This window comes from Haliotis rufescens, unplaced genomic scaffold (genome assembly GCF_023055435.1).
Source record: "Haliotis rufescens isolate VD_foot unplaced genomic scaffold, xgHalRufe1.0.p SCAF_23, whole genome shotgun sequence".
NCBI lineage: Eukaryota > Metazoa > Mollusca > Gastropoda > Lepetellida > Haliotidae > Haliotis > Haliotis rufescens.
Window position 1 is genome coordinate 1180562 of NW_025963924.1, and position 21818 is coordinate 1202379.

A 21818-nucleotide genomic window follows, 5' to 3' on the forward strand; every position below is an offset into this window, starting at 1 on the left:
TCTAATCTACACTGTACAGGTGATGACATGGATCAGCTCAAGCTTACATCAAATTGAAACACAATCTTGAATAAACCCTCAAATTCAAGGTCTTGACATTTGGCTCATCCTGTCCACATCTAATCTACACTGTACAGGTGATGACATGGATCAGCTCAAGCTTACATCAAATTGAAACACAATCTTGAATAAACCCTCAAATTCAAGGTCTTGACATTTGGCTCATCCTGTCCACATCTAATCTACACATGTACAGGCGATGCCACAGATCAGTTCAAGCTGACAGCAATTGAAACACTAACCTGACATTTCCTGTGGGTTCACTTGCATGACTGTAATAGAACACAGTGACATTGACCCACAGAGGAGGTCATGCTTCTATCTCCATAAACCAGTGGGTGGCATGCAATAGGGTTAACAATGTCAGCCTCTGGGTCACAACCCTCCAGACAACATGTCAGATCACAATGAAGGTGAGCTGACGATTGATGGAGTATTTCATCTGATCTATCTACTCTAGATAGACTTGTAACACTCCATCTACCATGATATGATAATCTCCTTTTACTTCCCATAACAGTGTGTATTAAGCCAAAACTACCTCTCCCCCAAAACACATGATTATAAAGACACCTACATGTAGTGAGTGTTCAACTTTAAGCAGTCAATTCTAGTGGTCCTTGTCATCGGCCTAATGTTAAAATCTACATATTTATTTGGCCCTGTGATTCAAATAATATAGAACTCCTCAAGGACCCTAGGACCCCTTAATGTCAAACACCGAGTCAGCCCTTTTCAAGCATGATATTCTCCAGTCATTGAACAAAAAGTGTAGACTCGTGAAGACCTGGTTTAAAATAGGTCTTCTGCAACCCATGCTTGCCGTAAAAAGGCGACAATAATTGTCGTAAGAGGCAACTATCAGGATCGGGTGGTCAGGCTCGCTGACTTGGTTGATGCATTTCATCGTATCCCTATTGCGTAGATCGATGCTCATGAAGTCAATCACTAGATTGTCTGGTCCAGACTCGATTATTTATAGACAGCCGTCAAACAGCTGGAATACTGCTGACTGCAGCGTTAAACAACAAACAACAAAAAGAGTAGGTCCTTCAAATGAACACTTGAACATATTGCGACAAATAGGTGGTATCTGTAAAAGTGCCCCCTTTACCTCGAAATTTATGCTTGTTCAGATCTAGTACATGTTGTGTATAACCGCATACCTCAACAGCTATAGGCTCCACCAAAGGCATCTTCATTGCTTCATTCAATATTTTAGAGTCCATATAAACATGACCAGAGGAACAAGTTTTGTCTAAACCCACTTCAGCCTTGAATGACATTCTGTCCATTCCACAAACTTTAAACTGGTCATTTACTAAACATTTCAGAATTGACTTTCATTTCCTCATCAATACCAGACAATAAACTGGTCATAATATTCATCCTCACTTTCAGACAGTCCCACAGCGGTTATTCCAAAATGTCATCCACGGATTTCACAAACGGAATTCCATACTTCATGTCAGCCTCCAGGGACGACACTGACTACATCAACACCGACTTGGGCAACCTGGACACATCTTAATCCCCAAGTTCAACCGATCTTCAGTCCATCTAAACCCTATGTTCATAATAGAGTATCACTCACACAAGGTTTAGCCCAACTTAATGTACAGAGCTTAGCACAGAGCCATAGAACACATGAGGAACAGGGTCAATGGTACGTGCATCCTTCTGCAGTCACTGCATGGACACTGCTGGAGGCTAAGCTGAGTCTGCTGGCATCATTAACACAAGAAACTGGAAAACACTTATCATGCATACAGGAAAGTGTGCTTCGGTGTAGATATAGCAGATTATCTATGAAGTGTCATCAGGGGGCAGTCGATACTAAACTAACTGGTATACAAGAAACGCATTTTGAACTTTCTAAGGGCTGGATGTCTTTTGGTGTTCCTTGCATAGATAGATGCTTTATGGCTGATGTTCAGTGGAAGTGGGTGTTGAAAGTCAACAAGACTGGAAATATTGCTGGCAAGGAATGATAAAATGGTTATAAAAATACTTCAAGTGGATTAATTGTTTTCACTCCGATCAACCCATCACAAAAGTTACTTACAGTTTGAAAAAATATCCAACAGCATCGAATAACATTTAACTAGGTTTTTTTTGTAAGTCTCACACCTAACAACACCAATTTCAGTTGCATACAAGAATTGTATTAATTTCACTCCACAGCATTTAAAAGCAGACACAGAAAAAAGTGAGTCATCAATTATTGATAGCGTTTACATAAATCTCAAGCCGTGATTAACTTACAGGCCGAGCAATCCACACATTTTCCTGCGACTCACCGTAACGAAACAAAGATGAAAGAAAAGAGATGCAGTAATTTGTGACATACTGGAACAGTGGAGGCAGGCAGACAGTGAAATATTAATATGTTTGTCAGCTACCTATGTTACAATCAGATTTCTATGAGTGAGTGAGTGAGTGAGTGAGTGAGTGAGTGAGTGAGTGAGTGAGTGAGTGAGTGAGTGAGTGAGTGAGTGAGTGAGTGAGTGAGTGAGACGCTGCTTTTGACAGTATTCCTTTCATATCACAGCAAGTCAGCTTAATGTAGGAGGAAAGCCGGAAGTGATGCAAGTATTAGACATTTACAGCTGATGTTGTTACTATATTTGCCTGTTGTTATAAGTTTACCTACTCATGTTGATCCCTCAGAGTAATGATAATTGTTGTCACTGTCAATCCTTCACCCACCATTTATAATTCTGTACCATGTTCATTTTTCAGTCTTGTTTGACAACGGTATAAAGATGTACACCTAAAAGTCGCTATTACAGTATTATAAATAGTTGTTATCCATAAGTCTACTTTGTCATTCTTCTACTTCTAAGAAATGCCTATCAAACAATTTACTTTGGTGAAACCTATGAGCACGGGTATGGTGCTGAAAAATACTAGAAACATAATTGGTGCGAACTGGGTTTCGAACCCACGATCATAGGTTTCTTGCATGTTAAAGGGATGTCACTCTGCACAGCAAACTGTGACGACTGGGCCACCTGTGACCCCCATTTTTTTTTCAGTCACAGCTACTTGATAAACAATTTTCAGAACATCCATCATATCCAATCAGCAATTTGTGTGTGTGTTAACTGAAGACAAATTATTCAGCATTCTGGGGAAAAGATTACCCCCCCCCCCCAATATGATTGAAATGGTCTATCTGTCCCTAATGACGGCACATGGCCACAGTGATGGGAATCAGTATCTGGTCCAACAATACCAGTGCAGGCAATGTGGGTGGGAGATAGCACATCCACCAGCCACTGTTACAACAATCAGGTTAATGGAACACAGAGGGGTCTGCTCACAATCTTCCTCCTACATCTCCTATCAGATCATACACATTATCCTTTTAGTAATCCTCAAATGAAATCTCATGCATCATCACGAGCTTTTCAGCATAATTCGCAGCACCTGGTTAACGACTGACTCATTTCCTTTCTGGTCCGAATTTCTGTGACATGATTCACACATAAGGTTATTTTCACATATTAGGGAGACACTAATACAACCTCCTCTTTATGTAAATATTTGTCACACAAAGCACCTTCCATTGGTTCACGCTTGGCTTTGTGTTTGTTTGTTTTTTGTTTAACGCCGCACTCAGCAATATTCCAGCTATATAACAGTGGTTTTTAAATAATCAAATCTGGACCAGACAATCCAGCGATTAATATCATGAGCATCCATCCATGCAACTGGGATATAATGACATGCATCAACCAAGTCAGCGAGCCTGACCACCCGTTAGTCACCTCTTACAATAAGCATAGTTGCCTTTTACGGCAAGCATGGGTTGCTCAAGACCAATGCTAACCAGGATATTCTGTGAGCGAGCGCGCGCGTGCGTGCGTGCGTGCGTGCGTGCGTGCGTGCGTGCGTGAGTGAGTGAGTGAGTGAGTGAGTGAGTGAGTGAGTGTGGTTTAACACTGCTTTGAATAGTACTCCAGTTATACCATGGCATGTCAACTTGATGTATTTTAATCAAGTTTTATATAAACAACCACGACCTAGCTCTACTGTGTTTCCAAGAGACACCTTACACCTCAAACAGTGTCTGTATGAGGCAAGAGACTAACATATCATCTGTGAAATCTTTTATTACACAGAACACTTCTCTCGACAGAACAACTTTTTTTCTGATGCTGATTTCATATTAGAGCCAGCTAGACTTGAGTGTGTATTATCGGTGTTGGTTTCATAAAATACACATATTCCACAGTCCCGGTGCAGGTGTGAGGCCTGCACACAGGATCTAGATGAAGTGAGTCCCACATCTCTATTGTCCCCTCAACCTCCGAGACGGAAGGGTACCGAGTACAGAGCGTCTGAAACTACATGATCACAGAGAAGGATCTATTGTCACCCTGTTGCTGGTCCTGACATGACCAGGCAGTTTCACCCATCCCCGACAATCAAAGCTTGATTTACTGACTTCATGTTTTGACCACATCAAGCACCCTTCCTTCCAGGCACGCAGATGACTACGAAACCTACAGAAACTACTTACAACTTCACAAAGACTCTATTGTCTCTTCTCCCCTTTGATGTGCGATCGTGTACACCATCTTGTGTTTCGAAGTATACGCATGTACTGATGCACAGCGAAATGCATAAGGTGCAGACAAATCCTTGTGGACATGTGATCCACGTTGTCATTTCTACCCTATAATCTGTCATATTTAACACCTTATGTCTTTCACATGCACACACACAAAGCTTCAAGGAAGTGCATCAAGTTTAGAAAATCTACTGGAGCATATATATCAAATTTTGTCATTTCTACCATGAGGTGAAAAATTCATGGACATGCTGCCTCTCAAAGTGAACTATGAAATCTGAACACATACATAGACATGAGCAGCCATTCTGTTGTCATGTCAACCCTCTGTGGTTAGACTAACATCTAGTCTCTGAAATGAACATATTTTACAGAAAAAACAGTTGCTAAATTATAGTTTTAATATATAATAAAAACGAGCCCAGAGACTTTCTTCATTTTCTGATACTGCAGTAATCTAGACTTGCCAAACATTATAGACTTGCATGGGCTGTATTGGATATATTTGTTTCAGGGTCTGTATGACAATGACTACTCTGTTGTGTCAGCTTGGGAATCTTCAACTCTCCTCCTCGAGGTTAGTCCTGCACCATGACTGTGGAATATATTTACTTTACGAAAAACAGTCTAGAAATGCATACAAAAGCAAGTCTAGATAGGGAATTTTTTATTTATTTTTAGAGTCAAGAAAGATATTGTGTAATATAAGATTTCATAGACTAAATGTTAGGCTATCTCAAGGTGTGCCACCTAACATGGCTCCTGATGAGCAGGAACAGACCGACACCACAGACATTGTCAAGTGAAATCAGCCCCACACAGAGGAGGCTGCTGCACCCAGCTGCTGGTGTCTATCTGCCTCACATCACACTAAACTGACTGACCTCCCACAAGGGCCGGGGCATCATGACAGGTGCTCCCGACTTCAGCTTTCCTCTCCTCCAAGCATAAACACATACTCAGTGTTTTGAAATGAAGCATGAAAGTGGAGGGGTCCATGTCATAACCATAATGTTGAAAGATTGAATATTAATGTGGTCCCATAGATTCAAGTCCCACATAAGCAAACCTCAAGGACCCTGGGACCCTGTTGAGTGAGTGAGTGAGTTTGGTTTTACGTCGCTTTTAGCAATATTCCAGCAATATCACGGCGGGGGACACCAGAAATGGGCTTCACACATTGTACACATGTCGGGATTCGAACCTGGGTCTTCGGCGTGACGAGCGAACGCTTTAACCACTAGGCTACCCGACCGCCCCTTGGGACCCTGTTGAACAGTGCTTAGTGATGACACAATGCATGATGCATTACTTTTACCTTGAACTTATATTGAAAACAAACTATGAACTTGCAACTCATTATAAATAAAAAATACATCATAATCTTGAAAACAACCATTTTAACATGAATTCAAATTACAATGTCAACAAGTCCCAAATAATCCAACAACAAAATTTACTGAACCAATAAATCATAATAAATAAGAGTATTACTTTTCTTAAATTGTCAGGACTTATGTCATATATTCCAACATCGTCATCCACTCGTGTTAATGATGGCAGCAGGTAATGCATGAAGCTATCCTCCAGACAAAAACAGCTAATGGCCAATCAGGTGAAAGGTGATGAGTTAGTGGACTTGGTGTCTGACAAGCTGCCAGACTGTCGGAAGGCAGCAGTTTGTAGCTGCTTGGGCACACTTGCCAGTGTGTCTGGCTACAAAGTCAATATTGTGATATGCAGGGCATCTCCAGGAAAACAAGACTTTTTGTTTTCCTAATTGTCAGGATAAACAGGCATCATACCGGCCTTCATATCATCGAGGAAGAAATTTAGTAATGTGTTGTAAGAATGCAAGCCAGGCTTACAAGGAGGTATGTCAACAGGCAAGATATGTCAATCAGACAGATGGAGGCGATATGGGGACAACATTTACGGTTTCCTCCAGGATGCAAAATGCGCAAAATCTTCTTGTGCTGCCTTAACATAGTGTTTGTGTCAGAGTCTGAATGCTCTGGTCTGTTGCAGTCAGACATGGCTTGCATTCTGGGCTGTGCCATGTTGAAACAAACCCAACATTTCTTTGGGCATGCATGACAGTTCAGTCAAGCTGGTGTAACAATGTCTCTGTATCACTACATCACTGGGCCATGTTGCAGTGAACTGGTGATGGTAGGGGTCAATCCAAAGCATGACTGTATCACCTGACACATCTACATCAGATCCTGCACTGCAATCATCCTGACAGGCCATGAATCATTCAAGTGCCCTCCTGGTACATTGTGTTCAAGTGAGTGAGTGATGATAGTGTTTTAGTCACATCACAGCACAAACCTCAAAGAACATCTTTTCAACACACCGTTTTATGCCCACAGTTTACAACCTGTAGAATTCCTGGGGCCTCATTGGGTGTCAAAGTTCACTGATAAAAGTGATAACGGGCACAGCCCTGCCACCTCTTGTAACTGTCCCCAGCATCACCAGCTCACTGCAACCCTCGAATAATTTCCCCAACCCACAAGTCAGACTTTTCCAACAGACAGTTTTATCAAAGGTGCTGAAGGGTCAGAAAACATGACAAAAACTCACACAACAGAAGGTCAAAGGGAGATAACTTGCACAACACATTCCAGTGACCTGTACACCTGACAACCACTCCCACCATCAGAACTATCACCGTGACATGGTGTTCATCAGTCAGTACAAGCCCGCCCTTGTTACCTATGATCTTCAAGCAAATCATCTTGGTGTTGATCCCATGGCAGCTTGCAAGCTCCACCCATTCAACAAGTGTTCTACGCGTTCCACCATCCGACACCCATGTGCACACCAGACCGTCAGACCAGAACTGTTGCTCCTGTCTCTCATCTCAACAAAAACTCCTCACCAGATACAAACAAAACTTTTTGTCCATATTCCTAAAATAACTGGCATAGAAGCACAAAATATGCAGACTTCTGCATGGTATTTACTCTGGTTTTGATAACCAAGTCTTCATAAACTCATTACCAATGATAAATGACAGTCCTACCATAACGCTTGAACAGCCATTGAATATGGATCCATCGAAGAAGATTTAATGTGGAAGAGATTGCACACTACCTTCTTATCAGCAAAGCTAAATAATGAAGTATGAGTGACAGGGCTTATATCCACATAGAACTTGTTTACAATTCTGCAGATGGCTGTGCGTGTAAAACTGTGACCATTGTTTATGGCCTGTTTACCCTTTCCTGATAACAGAACTTTTCAAAACAAACCACGGAGACAGAATCTGTATCAACAAACAAAACCGTATACATTTGTATCTTGATAGCATAGATCATCTTCAAAAGACCTTGCCAGTGTGATTTTCAAGGTTCAAGGCACTGGTACATTTTTCACAGGCGTACAAGATGTTCCCGAAATGATTTTTTACATTCTTTTGGTTAATTTTGTCTTATAGTACATGACATAACCATGATCAAGAAACAAACCTACAGAAAGATTTCCTCTCAGCCAAAACAACTGAAGAAATCTAGACTTGACAGAGTATTTTGGAATTTGGGGATTTCAGATATTTTTGTTACGGAATCTGTATGAGAGACTGTGGGTTCCTTCACTCAATTTGTTATGACATGTTGCTTTGAATTTAGATACATGATTGTCCATTTAGAATTAGATCTAAAATCTATTTGCAACAAAGATACCAAGCTGGGTTGGATATCAATGTTGTCATAAGTGAAGAGGAAAAGTAACTAAAATGGCCATTTGACATTATAATTTGATTTTGGTTGGTTGGTTGTTTTTTGCCCCACTCAGCAATATTCCAGCTATATAACGGGCGCCTGTTTATAATCGAGTCTTGACCAGACAATCCAGTGATTGATATCATACGCATCGATCCATGCAATTGGGATCGATGACATGCATCAGCCATGTCAGCGAGCCTGACCACCCTATCCCCATAGTCGCCTTTTACGGCAAGAATGGGTTGCTGAAGACCTATTCTGCCCCGGATAAAATATTTCACCCTGGATTTTCATGATGACAGCTTGATTATGTCAATAGTCCATACAGTACCTCTGCCACCCTCTTCCACAACCCCAGTCTACTCACACACCCTAACTCACACACCCTAACCCCTCCCCCCCTCCCCAATGATCCCCAACCGTTAAGATTCAACCACTCCATACTAAAGCCAAATCCAGACCAAAGGATGTTCTACAGAATAATTCTGAGGCCTTGCTTCAAGGTTATCCAATACTCTTTGCTACACAGGACATACATTTGCAGTTCATCAAGTGATGTTAATCAGATCTCAAGTGCAGCAACGTCTGCTGCTTCAAGTCGGGTTGCACTCTTGCCTCTACAGCTACAACTGATGATAAACATCTAACCCTGAGGATCCACATTTACTTTGAAGATCTGCTACACAAACGTTGGGTTGCATTTTGTGATGGTGAAACATTTTCAAAAGACCTGGCAGATAGATGTCTACCTCCCTGTCAGTCTGGGTTACCACAGCTCACCGAGAAGACCCTCAGCTCACTGTCAGCTCACCCTGGGCACACCCATAGGACACTCTCAGCTCACCCAGGGCACACCCACAGGACACTCTCAGCTCACCCTGGGCACACCCACAGGACACTCTCAGCTCACCCTGGGCACACCCACATGACGCTCTCAGCTCACCCAGGGCACACCCACAGGACACTCTCAGCTCACCCAGGGCACACCCACAGGACACTCTCAGCTCACCCAGGGCACACCCACAGGACACTCTCAGCTCACCCAGGGCATACCCACAGGACACTCTCAGCTCACCCTGGGCACACCCACAGGACACTCTCAGCTCACCCAGGGCACACCCTCAGGACACTCTCAGCTCACCCTGGGCATACCCACAGGACACTCTCAGCTCACCCAGGGCACACCCACAGGACACTCTCAGCTCACCCTGGGCACACCCTCAGGACACTCTCAGCTCACCCTGGGCACACCCTCAGGACACTCTCAGCTCACCCAGGGCATACCCACAGGACACTCTCAGCTCACCCTGGGCACACCCTCAGGACACTCTCAGCTCACCCAGGGCACACCCACAGGACACTCTCAGCTCACCCTGGGCATACCCACAGGACACTCTCAGCTCACCCAGGGCACACCCACAGGACACTCTCAGCTCACCCTGGGCACACCCACAGGACACTCTCAGCTCACCCTGGGCACACCCACATGACGCTCTCAGCTCACCCAGGGCACACCCACAGGACACTCTCAGCTCACCCAGGGCACACCCACAGGACACTCTCAGCTCACCCAGGGCACACCCACAGGACACTCTCAGCTCACCCAGGGCATACCCACAGGACACTCTCAGCTCACCCTGGGCACACCCACAGGACACTCTCAGCTCACCCAGGGCACACCCTCAGGACACTCTCAGCTCACCCTGGGCATACCCACAGGACACTCTCAGCTCACCCAGGGCACACCCACAGGACACTCTCAGCTCACCCTGGGCACACCCTCAGGACACTCTCAGCTCACCCTGGGCACACCCTCAGGACACTCTCAGCTCACCCAGGGCATACCCACAGGACACTCTCAGCTCACCCTGGGCACACCCTCAGGACACTCTCAGCTCACCCAGGGCACACCCACAGGACACTCTCAGCTCACCCTGGGCATACCCACAGGACACTCTCAGCTCACCCAGGGCATACCCACAGGACACTCTCAGCTCACCCTGGGCACACCCATAGGACACTCTCAGCTCACCCTGGGCATACCCACAGGACACTCTCAGCTCACCCTGGGCATACCCACAGGACACTCTCAGCTCACCCTGGGCATACCCACAGGACACTCTCAGCTCACCCAGGGCACACCCACAGGACACTCTCAGCTCACCCTGGGCACACCCTCAGGACACTCTCAGCTCACCCAGGGCATACCCACAAGACACTCTCATTCACCCAGGGCATACCCACAGGACACTCTCAGCTCACCCAGGGCATACCCACAGGACACTCTCAGCTCACCCAGGGCATACCCACAGTTCACAGGACTCTCAGCTCACCCACAGCTCACTCTCAGCAGCTAAACCAGAGTTCACCCATAGCTCACACTCAGGTTACTGAGAGCTCACCTTCAGGACTCTGCATGGAGTTCCTCATCTATGTTATACCCCTTCATGGTTCATACCAGATTCATCTCCATACATGAGATACGAATCTCTTTTCAAAGTCAGGATTATTCATTCATGGTGACATTTCAACCCTTTAAACATTCAATAAATCAGTAACATACAGATCTAAGACTGCTTATCCTTTTATTGTTGTGACTAAAATGAATTTTTGTTTTACCATCATTTGATTCCTTCCTTTGAGGAACTAAATTAAATCAACATGTAACAAAATAAATTCACTTTTGAGGCCACCCCATCACCTCCCACCCCAATAGCTTTCACAAATTTTAAAATGACAAATCTGATCTTTTAGCTTATTGTAACGTATATTTGAATCTGACACCAGCAGCACCAAAGAACACCTGATTCCTTTGTATTACTAAAATTGATCTGTCATGGCATGATCCCAGACATTTTCAAGATCAGACAATACTTAATAATGTGGGCAAAAAACACAAAGGGAATCAGTTTTACTCCTCTTTCTATTCTTTTCTGGATACAATGTCATTTCTAATTTGACACCATCTGCCATAACTTTTCCGCATCACAATAAGCTATCCACCTATAACTCACACAACACAGTCCTTGAGAGGACGAGTACACCACCATAACAGTTGCACACACATACAAACAATGGCCTATTGTAAGTGACAGAGATAACAGTGCCTCAGCAGTGATAACAACTCTTTGCCCCGAGGCGGCTAACAGTAAGTGTACTCACCAGAAAGCTATGGAAGGATGCTCCTTGAGAGAGCTTGTAGGAATCACTGGAAGTTTCTTTAATTCACTCTTTGTATCTTCATCACTGAAAAAATATATAAAAAAATAAGATTTTCAAATCATAATATGCAACTCTAGAAAACACAAAATTGAGGGTTATTTTTGTAGGTCAACACGGATAACATGAATGAGCAGTTGGTATACCATGTAGAGTAAGGTAAATTAGGTCAGCATGGCCATAAGATTAGATCACACAATTCAAGCACTGTGACAAGGCAATGGATCACATCATCGCAAGATCACAAAAAAAACCTCAATCGTCTACTTACATCCAGTAATCAATAAATGATCTCAAGACACAATAACAGTAAGTCCTCAGAGACACTGAATGGATTCTGAATTCCTGGACACAGATAATCCGGCAGTCCCATCAATCTCAGGTCTACACTGGCCGGTCACAGTGAGGACTCGGCCCTCCTGCCTCTATAATCGCTCACACGTGCTGCTCTGTAGGTCTCGGTCCTAGCAATAACACAAACCCAGCACGCCACAAACCATAACACATTCACATGCACGCATCCGGTTCCTCCTCCACAGCGCTGGGTGGGGACGCTGGATCCACACAACATATACACTCCAAGCGTAGAACCACTGCAGCTGAATCCATCAATCTGTCGATGGTGTCTACATGACGCAACCCTTCGTGAGAAGCTGAGGCCGGAGTTGTTACAGTTGATGCTGTGATATTGTAGGGCTGCTTCACAAGGAGGCTTGTTCACTGAGGTGGGAGAGGTGGCATCTCCCTGATATACAAACACAATCTCCTTCTGTAACCTTCATCACCAAGCACTGCACAACCTCACACACCTAGGTAAAAAGTGAACTATCCCTAACAGCATTTCCCTTGTATTGTTGGGGCTGTATCATTTTCACCAGAGGTGAACAATTTCTGATTTCTTTGATGAACTGCACAGCTGGTTCAGTGAGGAGAACAATAAAACAATTGTGTCCAAGTCACATCTGTCGGTCAGCCCATTAATGTCCGCCCTGTTGACTGGACAGGATGACCAGGGCAGGAGGCCATATCACACAAGCACAGCTTCAAATGGATGATAAAAGCGACAACTACTGGATAAGGGATATCTGTCTAGGACATAATAGTGTATAATGTGCGTGTTTAGACAGGCATTTTCCCAAACTAACAAAGTGTTGCCCTGATAAGCATGTAGTGACAAGTGAGACTGAGGCTGTGTTTACACATTCCACCTCAGCCTCTATCCCTCACTCCATCACTGCCTCGTCACATCAGACATCACAACTATCACAGCATATCACCAGTGAAATTAATCACCTACAAACTTATACTGACCCAGGAGCATCAAATTAATACAGAACTAAATAAAGCTAAAACAAGACCATGAGTTACAGGGAAGAAACTAATCATTCACTGGCAGCAAACTGACCAGAAACACATCCTTAGCGAGCATAAACACCTTGAATAGTTAACCTATCATTAATGGGCCAGAGCCTAAAGGCAAATGTATACAGAAAATTGAGTCTCGTTTTCCCGGGGGAATCAGCTAAAATAGTTTGGCTGAAAATAACTGAGGCTGTGTTTTTCAGAACATGTACAAGATTCTACATGGAAGATTCAAGTCTGGATGTTAATAATTCATGCTTGACAAGAGTCTACCTGTGGAAAAATATACAGACTTTCAATTCCTGCATTTCCAAATTGCACAATGACAAAAAATTCCCTAATATATGTTTCCAAGAGGTGTTTCACTATTGACTCCAAATACTGATGGATGAGCGAGTCAGACATGTGCCAGATATTCCCTGCATGGACCATCCTCTCCATCACCATCATCTGCCAGAAGTCAAACTGCACTAAACTGTTGGAAAAGTCAACTAAGGCAATTGGGATATGAAAATATTACCCAGTCAAATCAAAAGCTGGGGTTTTTTTTAACTGTTTTATATGGCGACGGATTGACTAAGATATGTCGTAACACACTCCTAATTCATGACAGCTGGAGTGGCATCTTGAACACACAGAAAATGCATACAAGAGAGAGCACTGAACTAAATACATCAGTGAAAATTTAAAAATATTTTTCTAAGACTATCAACAATCGCTCCGTGACATTTTGTCTACAAATATGTGTATCTGTAAGCCCCACTGTCTACATCACATGACTCAGCTGAAGTCTGTTGAAGCCAATAGATTTTGTTGCCAAAATTGTCTGCAAGCCATGATCCAACCCTCAACTCAAACATTCAGTGACCACAAGATGCAGAGCTGCAGCGGAAGATGCTGGAGTCGGACACTGAATATCTGAAGGACCATGAAATTACTTTCTGAAACCCTGAATCCTTCAAAGATGGAGATGCAGACAGCTGACATGGGCCCTCTGTTGCTATTCAGCATCGGAAGTACCGACTTAGCATCAATTATTTACATTTGCTGTGTGATACAGAAGCCATGAGTTGATGTTCCTCTATTGATGCTGCCTCAAATACAGTGTAAGACATCCATGAATATCTTCTAACCTGCATGTCCTCCGCAGGATACCACTGAGACACCATCAAGCACCTGCCTCCGGTATGAATAAACAAGTGAATTTCCTTGTGATTTGATTTTGATAAACTTATCTCTTAAAAGGCATAAGATCGTCGATTGTTTCAACTGTAAAATCTGTGGCACAAGAAATAGCCTGAACCAAAATTAACAATAGTCAAGCTATGCATACTGTCTTGTATAAATTAGCAATTTGTGTGAATGTTTTTTTCTAACATGGAACATACTGTAGGTAGCCTAACATTTAGTCTCTGAAATACAATGGTTCAATTGTTTTTCAATAATAAATAGAAAGGAGCCCCTGAGACCAAGAAGAAATCTAGACTTGCCAAACTATTGTAGGCATGCATGAGATTTTCTGGATATTTATTTCTCAGGTCTGTGCGTTCAGGACAAAGAATTAGTCACGTTTGTTATTGGAACTGAAACATGTTTGGGACCAAAACATAATGTTACCTACTATAAATTATAGTATAAGAGACTGACGGGATCGGGTGGTAGGACACAGTGACTTGGTTGATGTATGTCATTGTATCGATGCCAATGATATCAATCACTGGATCGTCTGGTCCAGACTCGATTATTTACAGTTGGTTGGTTGGTTTGTTGTTTAACGCCGCACTAAACAGTATTCCAGCTATATGACGGGAGTCTGTAAATAATCGAGTCTGGACCAGACAATCCAGTGATTAAAATCATGAGCATCGATCCATGCAATTGGGATCAATGACATGCATCAAACGAATCAGCGAACCTGACCACCCGATCCCGTAAGTCGCCTCTTACGACAAGCATAGTCTCCTTTTACGGCAAGCATGGGTTGCTGAAGACCTATTCTACCCCAGATCTTCACGGGTCTGATTATTTACAGAACGCTATCATAAATATACATATATAAATTTTGGCTGAAAAGATATGTTTAACTAGCTGCAGCAGTATTCATCAAACCATAGCATACAGCATCAGAAGTAGCAGCTGAATTCTCTCAGCACTCACCTGAATAAGCAAACGATCCCAAATAATAACTTTCTACACCTCCAAAGGATACCTTCAACATGGGTCAGATTGGTTCCGGCAAATGAGTTTCTTGTGTCTATGGAAATATTATTTTGCTTCATAGACATGCGACTTAAGCCACTAGACTGAAGCCCAAGTCTAGATAATGTCTGTTCGCTCTAGTAAGCTGAGCTTATGACAGTCCATGTAATAACAGCAAAATCTACTCTATGAGCCATGTACGGACTAGTGGGCTTAAAAGATGTTGGCAGACTGGCTTCTGGTGAGAAAAGGTCTTCAGCAACCCATGCCAGCCGTAAAACACGACTATGCTTGTCGAAAGAGGCGACTTACAGGATCAGATGGTCAGGCTCGCTTTGGTTGATGCATGTCATCATATCCCAATTGCATGAATTGATGCTCATGATGTCAATCACTGGATTGTCCAGATCCAAATACTTACAGACTGACGTCATATAGCTGGAATTTTACTGATTGTGGCGTTAAACAAACAAACAAACAAAACAAAAGCAATGAGAACTAATAGCAGCAGCCCTTGCTGATTAAGTTGATGTCAGTGCTCATGTACTGAGAACATGGGAGTGTTGATAACCCTGTGTGAAGACAGAGAGACAAGGACAGATAACACCAACAGCCTGACCAGATGCTACTTGCAACATCATTACATACTGAGAAGCTCCAGCTGGGGTTGTCACATATCCCAATGGTACAGAGCTAGTTGTAGGAGGATAGTTTTACTGGTCCTGACCAGTTCCTCCTTACCCAATCATAATGTACTGAGAATATCCAGCTGGGGTTGTCACATCTCATGATGGAACAGAGCTAGTTGTAGGGAAGAGTTACACTGGTTCATGCCAAGTTGCTCCTTACCCCCATCATAACATAAAAAAGATTCTCCAGCTGGGGGCTTCCACCTCTCCGGATGGTTAAGAGCTAGTTGCAGGAGGATAGTTTCCCTACCACTTGCACTCTGATTCATGTCATAACTTAGGCCATTTATCTTCATGGATTGTTGTGACTGCAGAAAGACTGGGAAACTTGAGTCCTTTCTTCATCAGTGGATGACGAGGGAGTGGAAGTCTAGGATGCTGCAGTTAGCAATCAGGCATGTGATGGCTGCCTTTAGAGAAGGAAACATGCATCAATTTGTCACTCAATTAATTATCAATCAAAATTCCATGTTGTGGTATGTCTGCTAACAAATATCCATAAGTAATTTCTCAGACAGGAATTTATGAGCCACTGTGCGAGTGATGAAGTACATCTCTTTTTGCAGTATTGACCCCACATCTTGATGAGGAGTGTGAGTGAGTTGGGTTTAACGCCGCTTTTTAACATTATTCTAGTTATATCACGGCGTGTCAGATTAATGTGGGAGGAAAGCCTGAAGTGATGCAGGTCTCAGACGTTTACCACTTCGGTGAAACCCACGAGCATGCATGGTGCTGACAAACCTAGAAAGGGGGCGAACTGGGATTTGAACCCACAATCATAGGTTTCTAGCGTGCCCAAGGGACGCAACTCTGCACAGCGAACCATGGTGCCTTGGACGACTGAGCCACCCGTGCCCCCTCTTGAGAGGAACATATTATACCTCACTGCACCATGCTGGCAATGGAACCCCAAACTTCAGCATGACAAATGGACACCTGGACCTCTGGGCTACCTTACCACCTGATGATGAATGACGCTTTACACTATAGTCACCAATATTCCAACTACGTCCCCGAGGCCTAGATATGATCAGTGGTTGATAACATGAGTAACATGCCATGCTGTCTGAATATGCATCCTGATTTAACTATCACCCTAAGTCTTACGACAACCATGGGGTAATAGGGGCCTATTCTGACCTATAAGGCAAGGGAGTTAACTGACTTCTTTTACAGTTAGTTTACTCCTTTGCCTCTGGAAGATGAGAACTAGCAGAATTGTTTCACTTGGGGAACTCTTATCTTATGTCACTCATGGTAGTCTATTGTATTCAATTTAAGACATTTATTTGGGACAGTCATTTTTTAGGATAAAAAAATGACTTGGGACCCCCATTTTTTAACCTGGCCCTCTAGAATTTGAGTCGCCTGGACCCCCCAAATAAATAACCCAGGTAAATCCCTGAACACATTTTCTTGATTATCCTCAGTACGAACACCAAGCATCCAACTGCATGATATAATACAGCCACTAACTTGATTATGTGTGTTTATGTTTGACAGCCTGTTGACAACATTACTGGTGTTGTGTGGTCATTACTGCTACAATGTGGGACATCTCTGAGTGGTGATTGTCACTGATACTGTTGAAGATCTGGCCATCATGGAGGAGGCCTGTCATCACCTCAGCGTGTGTAGCATGGTTTTGACAAAACAATTACTAGAAAATCTGAATGTTTTCCAACATTAAAAGCATGAAAAACATCCTAATTCTAACCAAAACAGTTCAAATAGCATTGCTGGCAAACCCTTTTTGCTTGTTATCCTACACTCCACATTACAGTATCCTAATATGATAATACTATCCATACAACTGCTGCAAACGTTGCACATGCTTCCCCATGCCAGGTTAGCCGGGGAAAGTATTTCTGTATGAGAATGGTTGCTTTGTTGCCCTTGGCATTTGGAGTTCTCTGGCAAGGATTCAAATCGAAACTGTTTCCATCATGTTTTACCTTCAAGATTCATCCGCACCAATCTTGATCAGATTAGCCTAGCAACTTCAACTACATCCGTGTTGTCAAGCTATTTTAATTGGATGTAGTTTTGTTGCATCATCAGTTAAACGTGTCTGACAACGTCATGTATTATGCAAGGTCAGCAATCCTTGACTGCAGCACCAGACACCTTCATCCCTCTGCATCGGTTTCACTCAGGCTGTACATGTTTGCATCAGGGAAGATGTTCAACATCCCAAAAACAAATAAACAGCTTTTAGCTGAGCGATAAAACCTGCAAACATCCACAGTGTTGCAGGTGTAATTTCCCCACACGTCAGTCATGAATTCTCGATTCCATTCCACTCCTATCCAATGGCCCAGATATGAATCCTTTACAAATCATTCAACATCTGTACCACCTTGCAAGACTTTGTGAATCTTGCAGCCATTCACAGTTATTATCCAGACAGGATGTCTTCATTGCACGGTATATAGCAAACCAGCCCATACAGGACACAAGTCTGGTGTAGTGCTGATCTGCTACTTATCCACAAGTAAACACATAAACAACTGCAGCCACAAAATCTCCACGGCATCCATGAGAACGCTCCAATCCATTTGTCAACATATTCCTGTGAAGTGTAAAGGACATAGAGCCTCTTAACAATGTCTCCCAGACTCCTGACTCTGTTCTCAATTGAGTTACAACAGTGAAGACCAGTATTTTATCTGGTGACAGTTTCTCTAGTATTGCTTCACAAAGTTTCACAGCTAGATCTTGTTACATCTGGTGACAGTCACATCACTGGTCCTTCCTTGGGTTTAAACAGGTGAGACAGCAACTTCCTTGGTCCATCATCAGATATAAAACAGTAAAATCCTTATCCTTCATCAGGGGAAACAGTAACTCCCTTGGTCCTTCATCAGGGGAAACAGTAACACGCTTGCTCCTTCATCAGGGGAAACAGTAACACGCTTGGTTCCTTATCAGGGGAAACAGTAACATGCTTGGTTCTTTATCAGGGGAAACAGTAACTCCCTTGGTCCTTCATCAGGGGAAACAGTAACATGCTTGGTTCTTTATCGGGGGAAACAGTAACACGCTTGCTCCTTCATCAGGGGAAACAGTAACATGCTTGGTTCTCTATCAGGGGAAACAGTAACAGGGTGGTTCTTTATCAGGGGAAACAGTAACAGGGTGGTTCTTTATCAGGGGAAACAGTAACACGCTTGCTCCTTCATCAGGGGAAACAGTAACATGCTTGGTTCTCTATCAGGGGAAACAGTAACAGGGTGGTTCTTTATCAGGGGAAACAGTAACACACTTGGTTCTTTATCAGGGAAAACAGTAACAGGCTTGGTTCTTTATCAGGGGAAACAGTAACACACTTGGTTCTTCATCAGAACACAATGTACACATATACTACAAACATGTAAGCACCTAAAATATTACAATGTAAGCACCTGTAATATTTAAATGTAAGCACTTGTAATATTACAATGTAAGCAGAATCAACTCACCTGACAAAGTCCCCATGTGTCGCCTGCAACACATGAGCCGCGAGCTCGAAGATCGTCTCCGAATCAGTTTCTATCTGGCCCTGGAAACAACAACAACAACAGTTTAACAGTATAATTCACACCGGCAAACTCAGACTGGTAAAGAAATCTGATTGAACTGAAACAAAAAATTCTCACCAGGATCCAGTGTCAGATGGTCACTGAACATCTGAGTGGAGAAGTGCCTGACATAAAACTCAGTGATAAACCTATCTGGCAAACTGCTCCATCAACCAGCTGTGAGGCATTCAGCCTTAAACACCTCATTAAAGGCCTTGACAGTTACATTGGTACAGGATAAATTATCCAACACATATATCCCAGATCACTAATTGCCGACTGCCTCGGACAAATGATTCTCTTTACTGATGGAGGTAGCTGGGAGGTTTTGACAGGAAGGTTCCTCCCTGTTCCAGAAATAGCCTAGATAAACACCCCCTCTCCGAGATGGACCAGAACACACTAGCATATACCCATATCAATGAATGCTGCCCAGTGATAGCACGACACATTGGACTTATTACCAGTACACATGATAAGATCTAAGGGAAACCTCTCTTGACAGGAAAGCAATGAATTATCAACTGGATGGTGAAAACAAACATTTAATACCACACTTAAATATTTGAAAGTATCAATTACCTGAACATTCTGATGTGCAAAAAAGTATGTTACATGCAATATTTCAACCCAATACCAGCACTGAGTAAGACCTCATCACCATACCTATCACCATCATCACCACTCCCATCCCCAAAGCTACAAAATTCAAATAAACTAAACTTGCTTAACTTTATCAGATAACTCATTATTCAGACAAAAATATACGTCCACAACATATGATGTAAATGTCAAAGCCATAGAATTATCAGGCTCGATTATCTGCTGTAACAGATTCTATTGGTTGTAAAGGCACAATATGAATGGATCACTGAGAATCAGTGATGACACCAGGTGTTCACGAACAGGGTAAGCATGTTCTATTCTACCAGTAGCACCCGCAACTCACATACAATAAATAACCACACAAACATTTCAATCTTATCAGAACAGACAAGAAAATAGTTCAAATTTCCATCAAAACCTGGCTTTGCTTTGGTTATTTTGACTTGCTGAGTCGGAGATATGCACTGTGGGAAGCACCACCTAATCAGGCTAATCCTTCCTCGTTGCAGCAAGCAGTACTCCTGTTCTCCAGGGTGGTGTCGACGTAACTCCAGCGACTCAAGTATCCCCTCCTAGTGCTGTCTCAGGAGTCAGTTCCCAAGACAGACAATGCTGACAGTGGACGCCTGCACCTCACAATGCCACAAAGTACTGAAACCCTCCAGCAAAGAAAACATTCATGTTCTCAATTCCATAGCGATGCTCTGTAAATATATAAATTTGTCTCTGTCTTCTCCAAATGAATCTAATTTACACACAATCAGACTCCAGAGTAATCCGACATTGGCTTCTCGGTAAATATATAAATCTGTGATCAGAGATTACAGCTGACATCGAGATGATCCCGCAGCTAATGCCATCTATCCAATACAATTAATGGTAACTCTCAAATGCCAATAAAAGTCTGTGCCTGAAGTAAAACAGTAGATCTTAGTCCAACATCAAGCACCAACAAAAGTCTAGATGAACAAGGAAAGTATCCTTTCGAAGTTATATCTTTCAGCATCCTCTGACAAAGTGTTCATTCCCTAACTGATGAGCTTTGAATATCATTGCTGCCAGGCAGGTTTATCACAATCACAGTCAATTAATTGGCAGTCTACCATACTGCCCCAGGCTTCTGGTCATAGGGGCAGAAGACACAGCAGACAGCTCCCTGAAGCGTCTTCTGATCAGCAGTGCTAGGACTGATAAGAACATACAGATCCTGGACTAATTTGATGGAGAGAAATGATAACTTTGAATTCAAAAGTCTGTGTCCTGAAGGTGCTCTACCCCTCTGACACCAATCAAGATTATGGAAAGTCAAGGAAAAAGTAGCTATTAAAATGTAATATATCTGGAGGGGATATGAATTTACTGATACGTTTCCTTCAAACCTTTTAACAGGCCACCTTGAACTGTTTACGACTAAGGGACCAGTTTAACAGCACTACCATGAAACTACAGGTTCTCAAATACCATAAAGATTCATATAACGCCTCAATTACCTTTCATCATCTCATCAACCAAAATAACCAACCTGATAAACCTATCTGACCACCCATGTCCACCAGTATTTGACCACAACCTTGCAGATTCAAGTGAAGCAGTTAATCCCTATCTCCTCATCCTCGTCCCAAGTCCTCATACCTCCCAGCTATGCAGTTTACCATGCTTGACTGAGGTCCATCTTAATGAAGATTCGTTATTTGTGATCATACAGTCTTTCAGAAACCTTCAATGACACTCCAGGATGACCTCTGACCTCTAACCTCTTGACCACACCACCAGAATTAAATATAGATTTAACTCTACTCAAATTCTTAAC

General features: G+C 42.9%; 1 protein-coding gene across 13 annotated transcripts in view; it reads right to left on the minus strand.

Annotated features, from left to right (window-relative positions):
* LOC124140137 (FERM domain-containing protein 4A-like) overlaps nt 1-21818 on the minus strand; it is a 214736-nt gene that overhangs the window by 87377 nt on the left and 105541 nt on the right. For all 13 annotated transcript variants that reach the window (XM_046507534.2, XM_046507532.2, XM_046507543.2 and 10 more), the window contains exons 6-7: nt 19304-19383; nt 11533-11616 (exon numbers count right to left, since the gene is read on the minus strand). In XM_046507534.2, coding sequence (XP_046363490.2) covers nt 11533-11616; nt 19304-19383 — 164 coding nt within the window. The remainder of the gene's footprint in view (nt 1-11532; nt 11617-19303; nt 19384-21818) is intronic.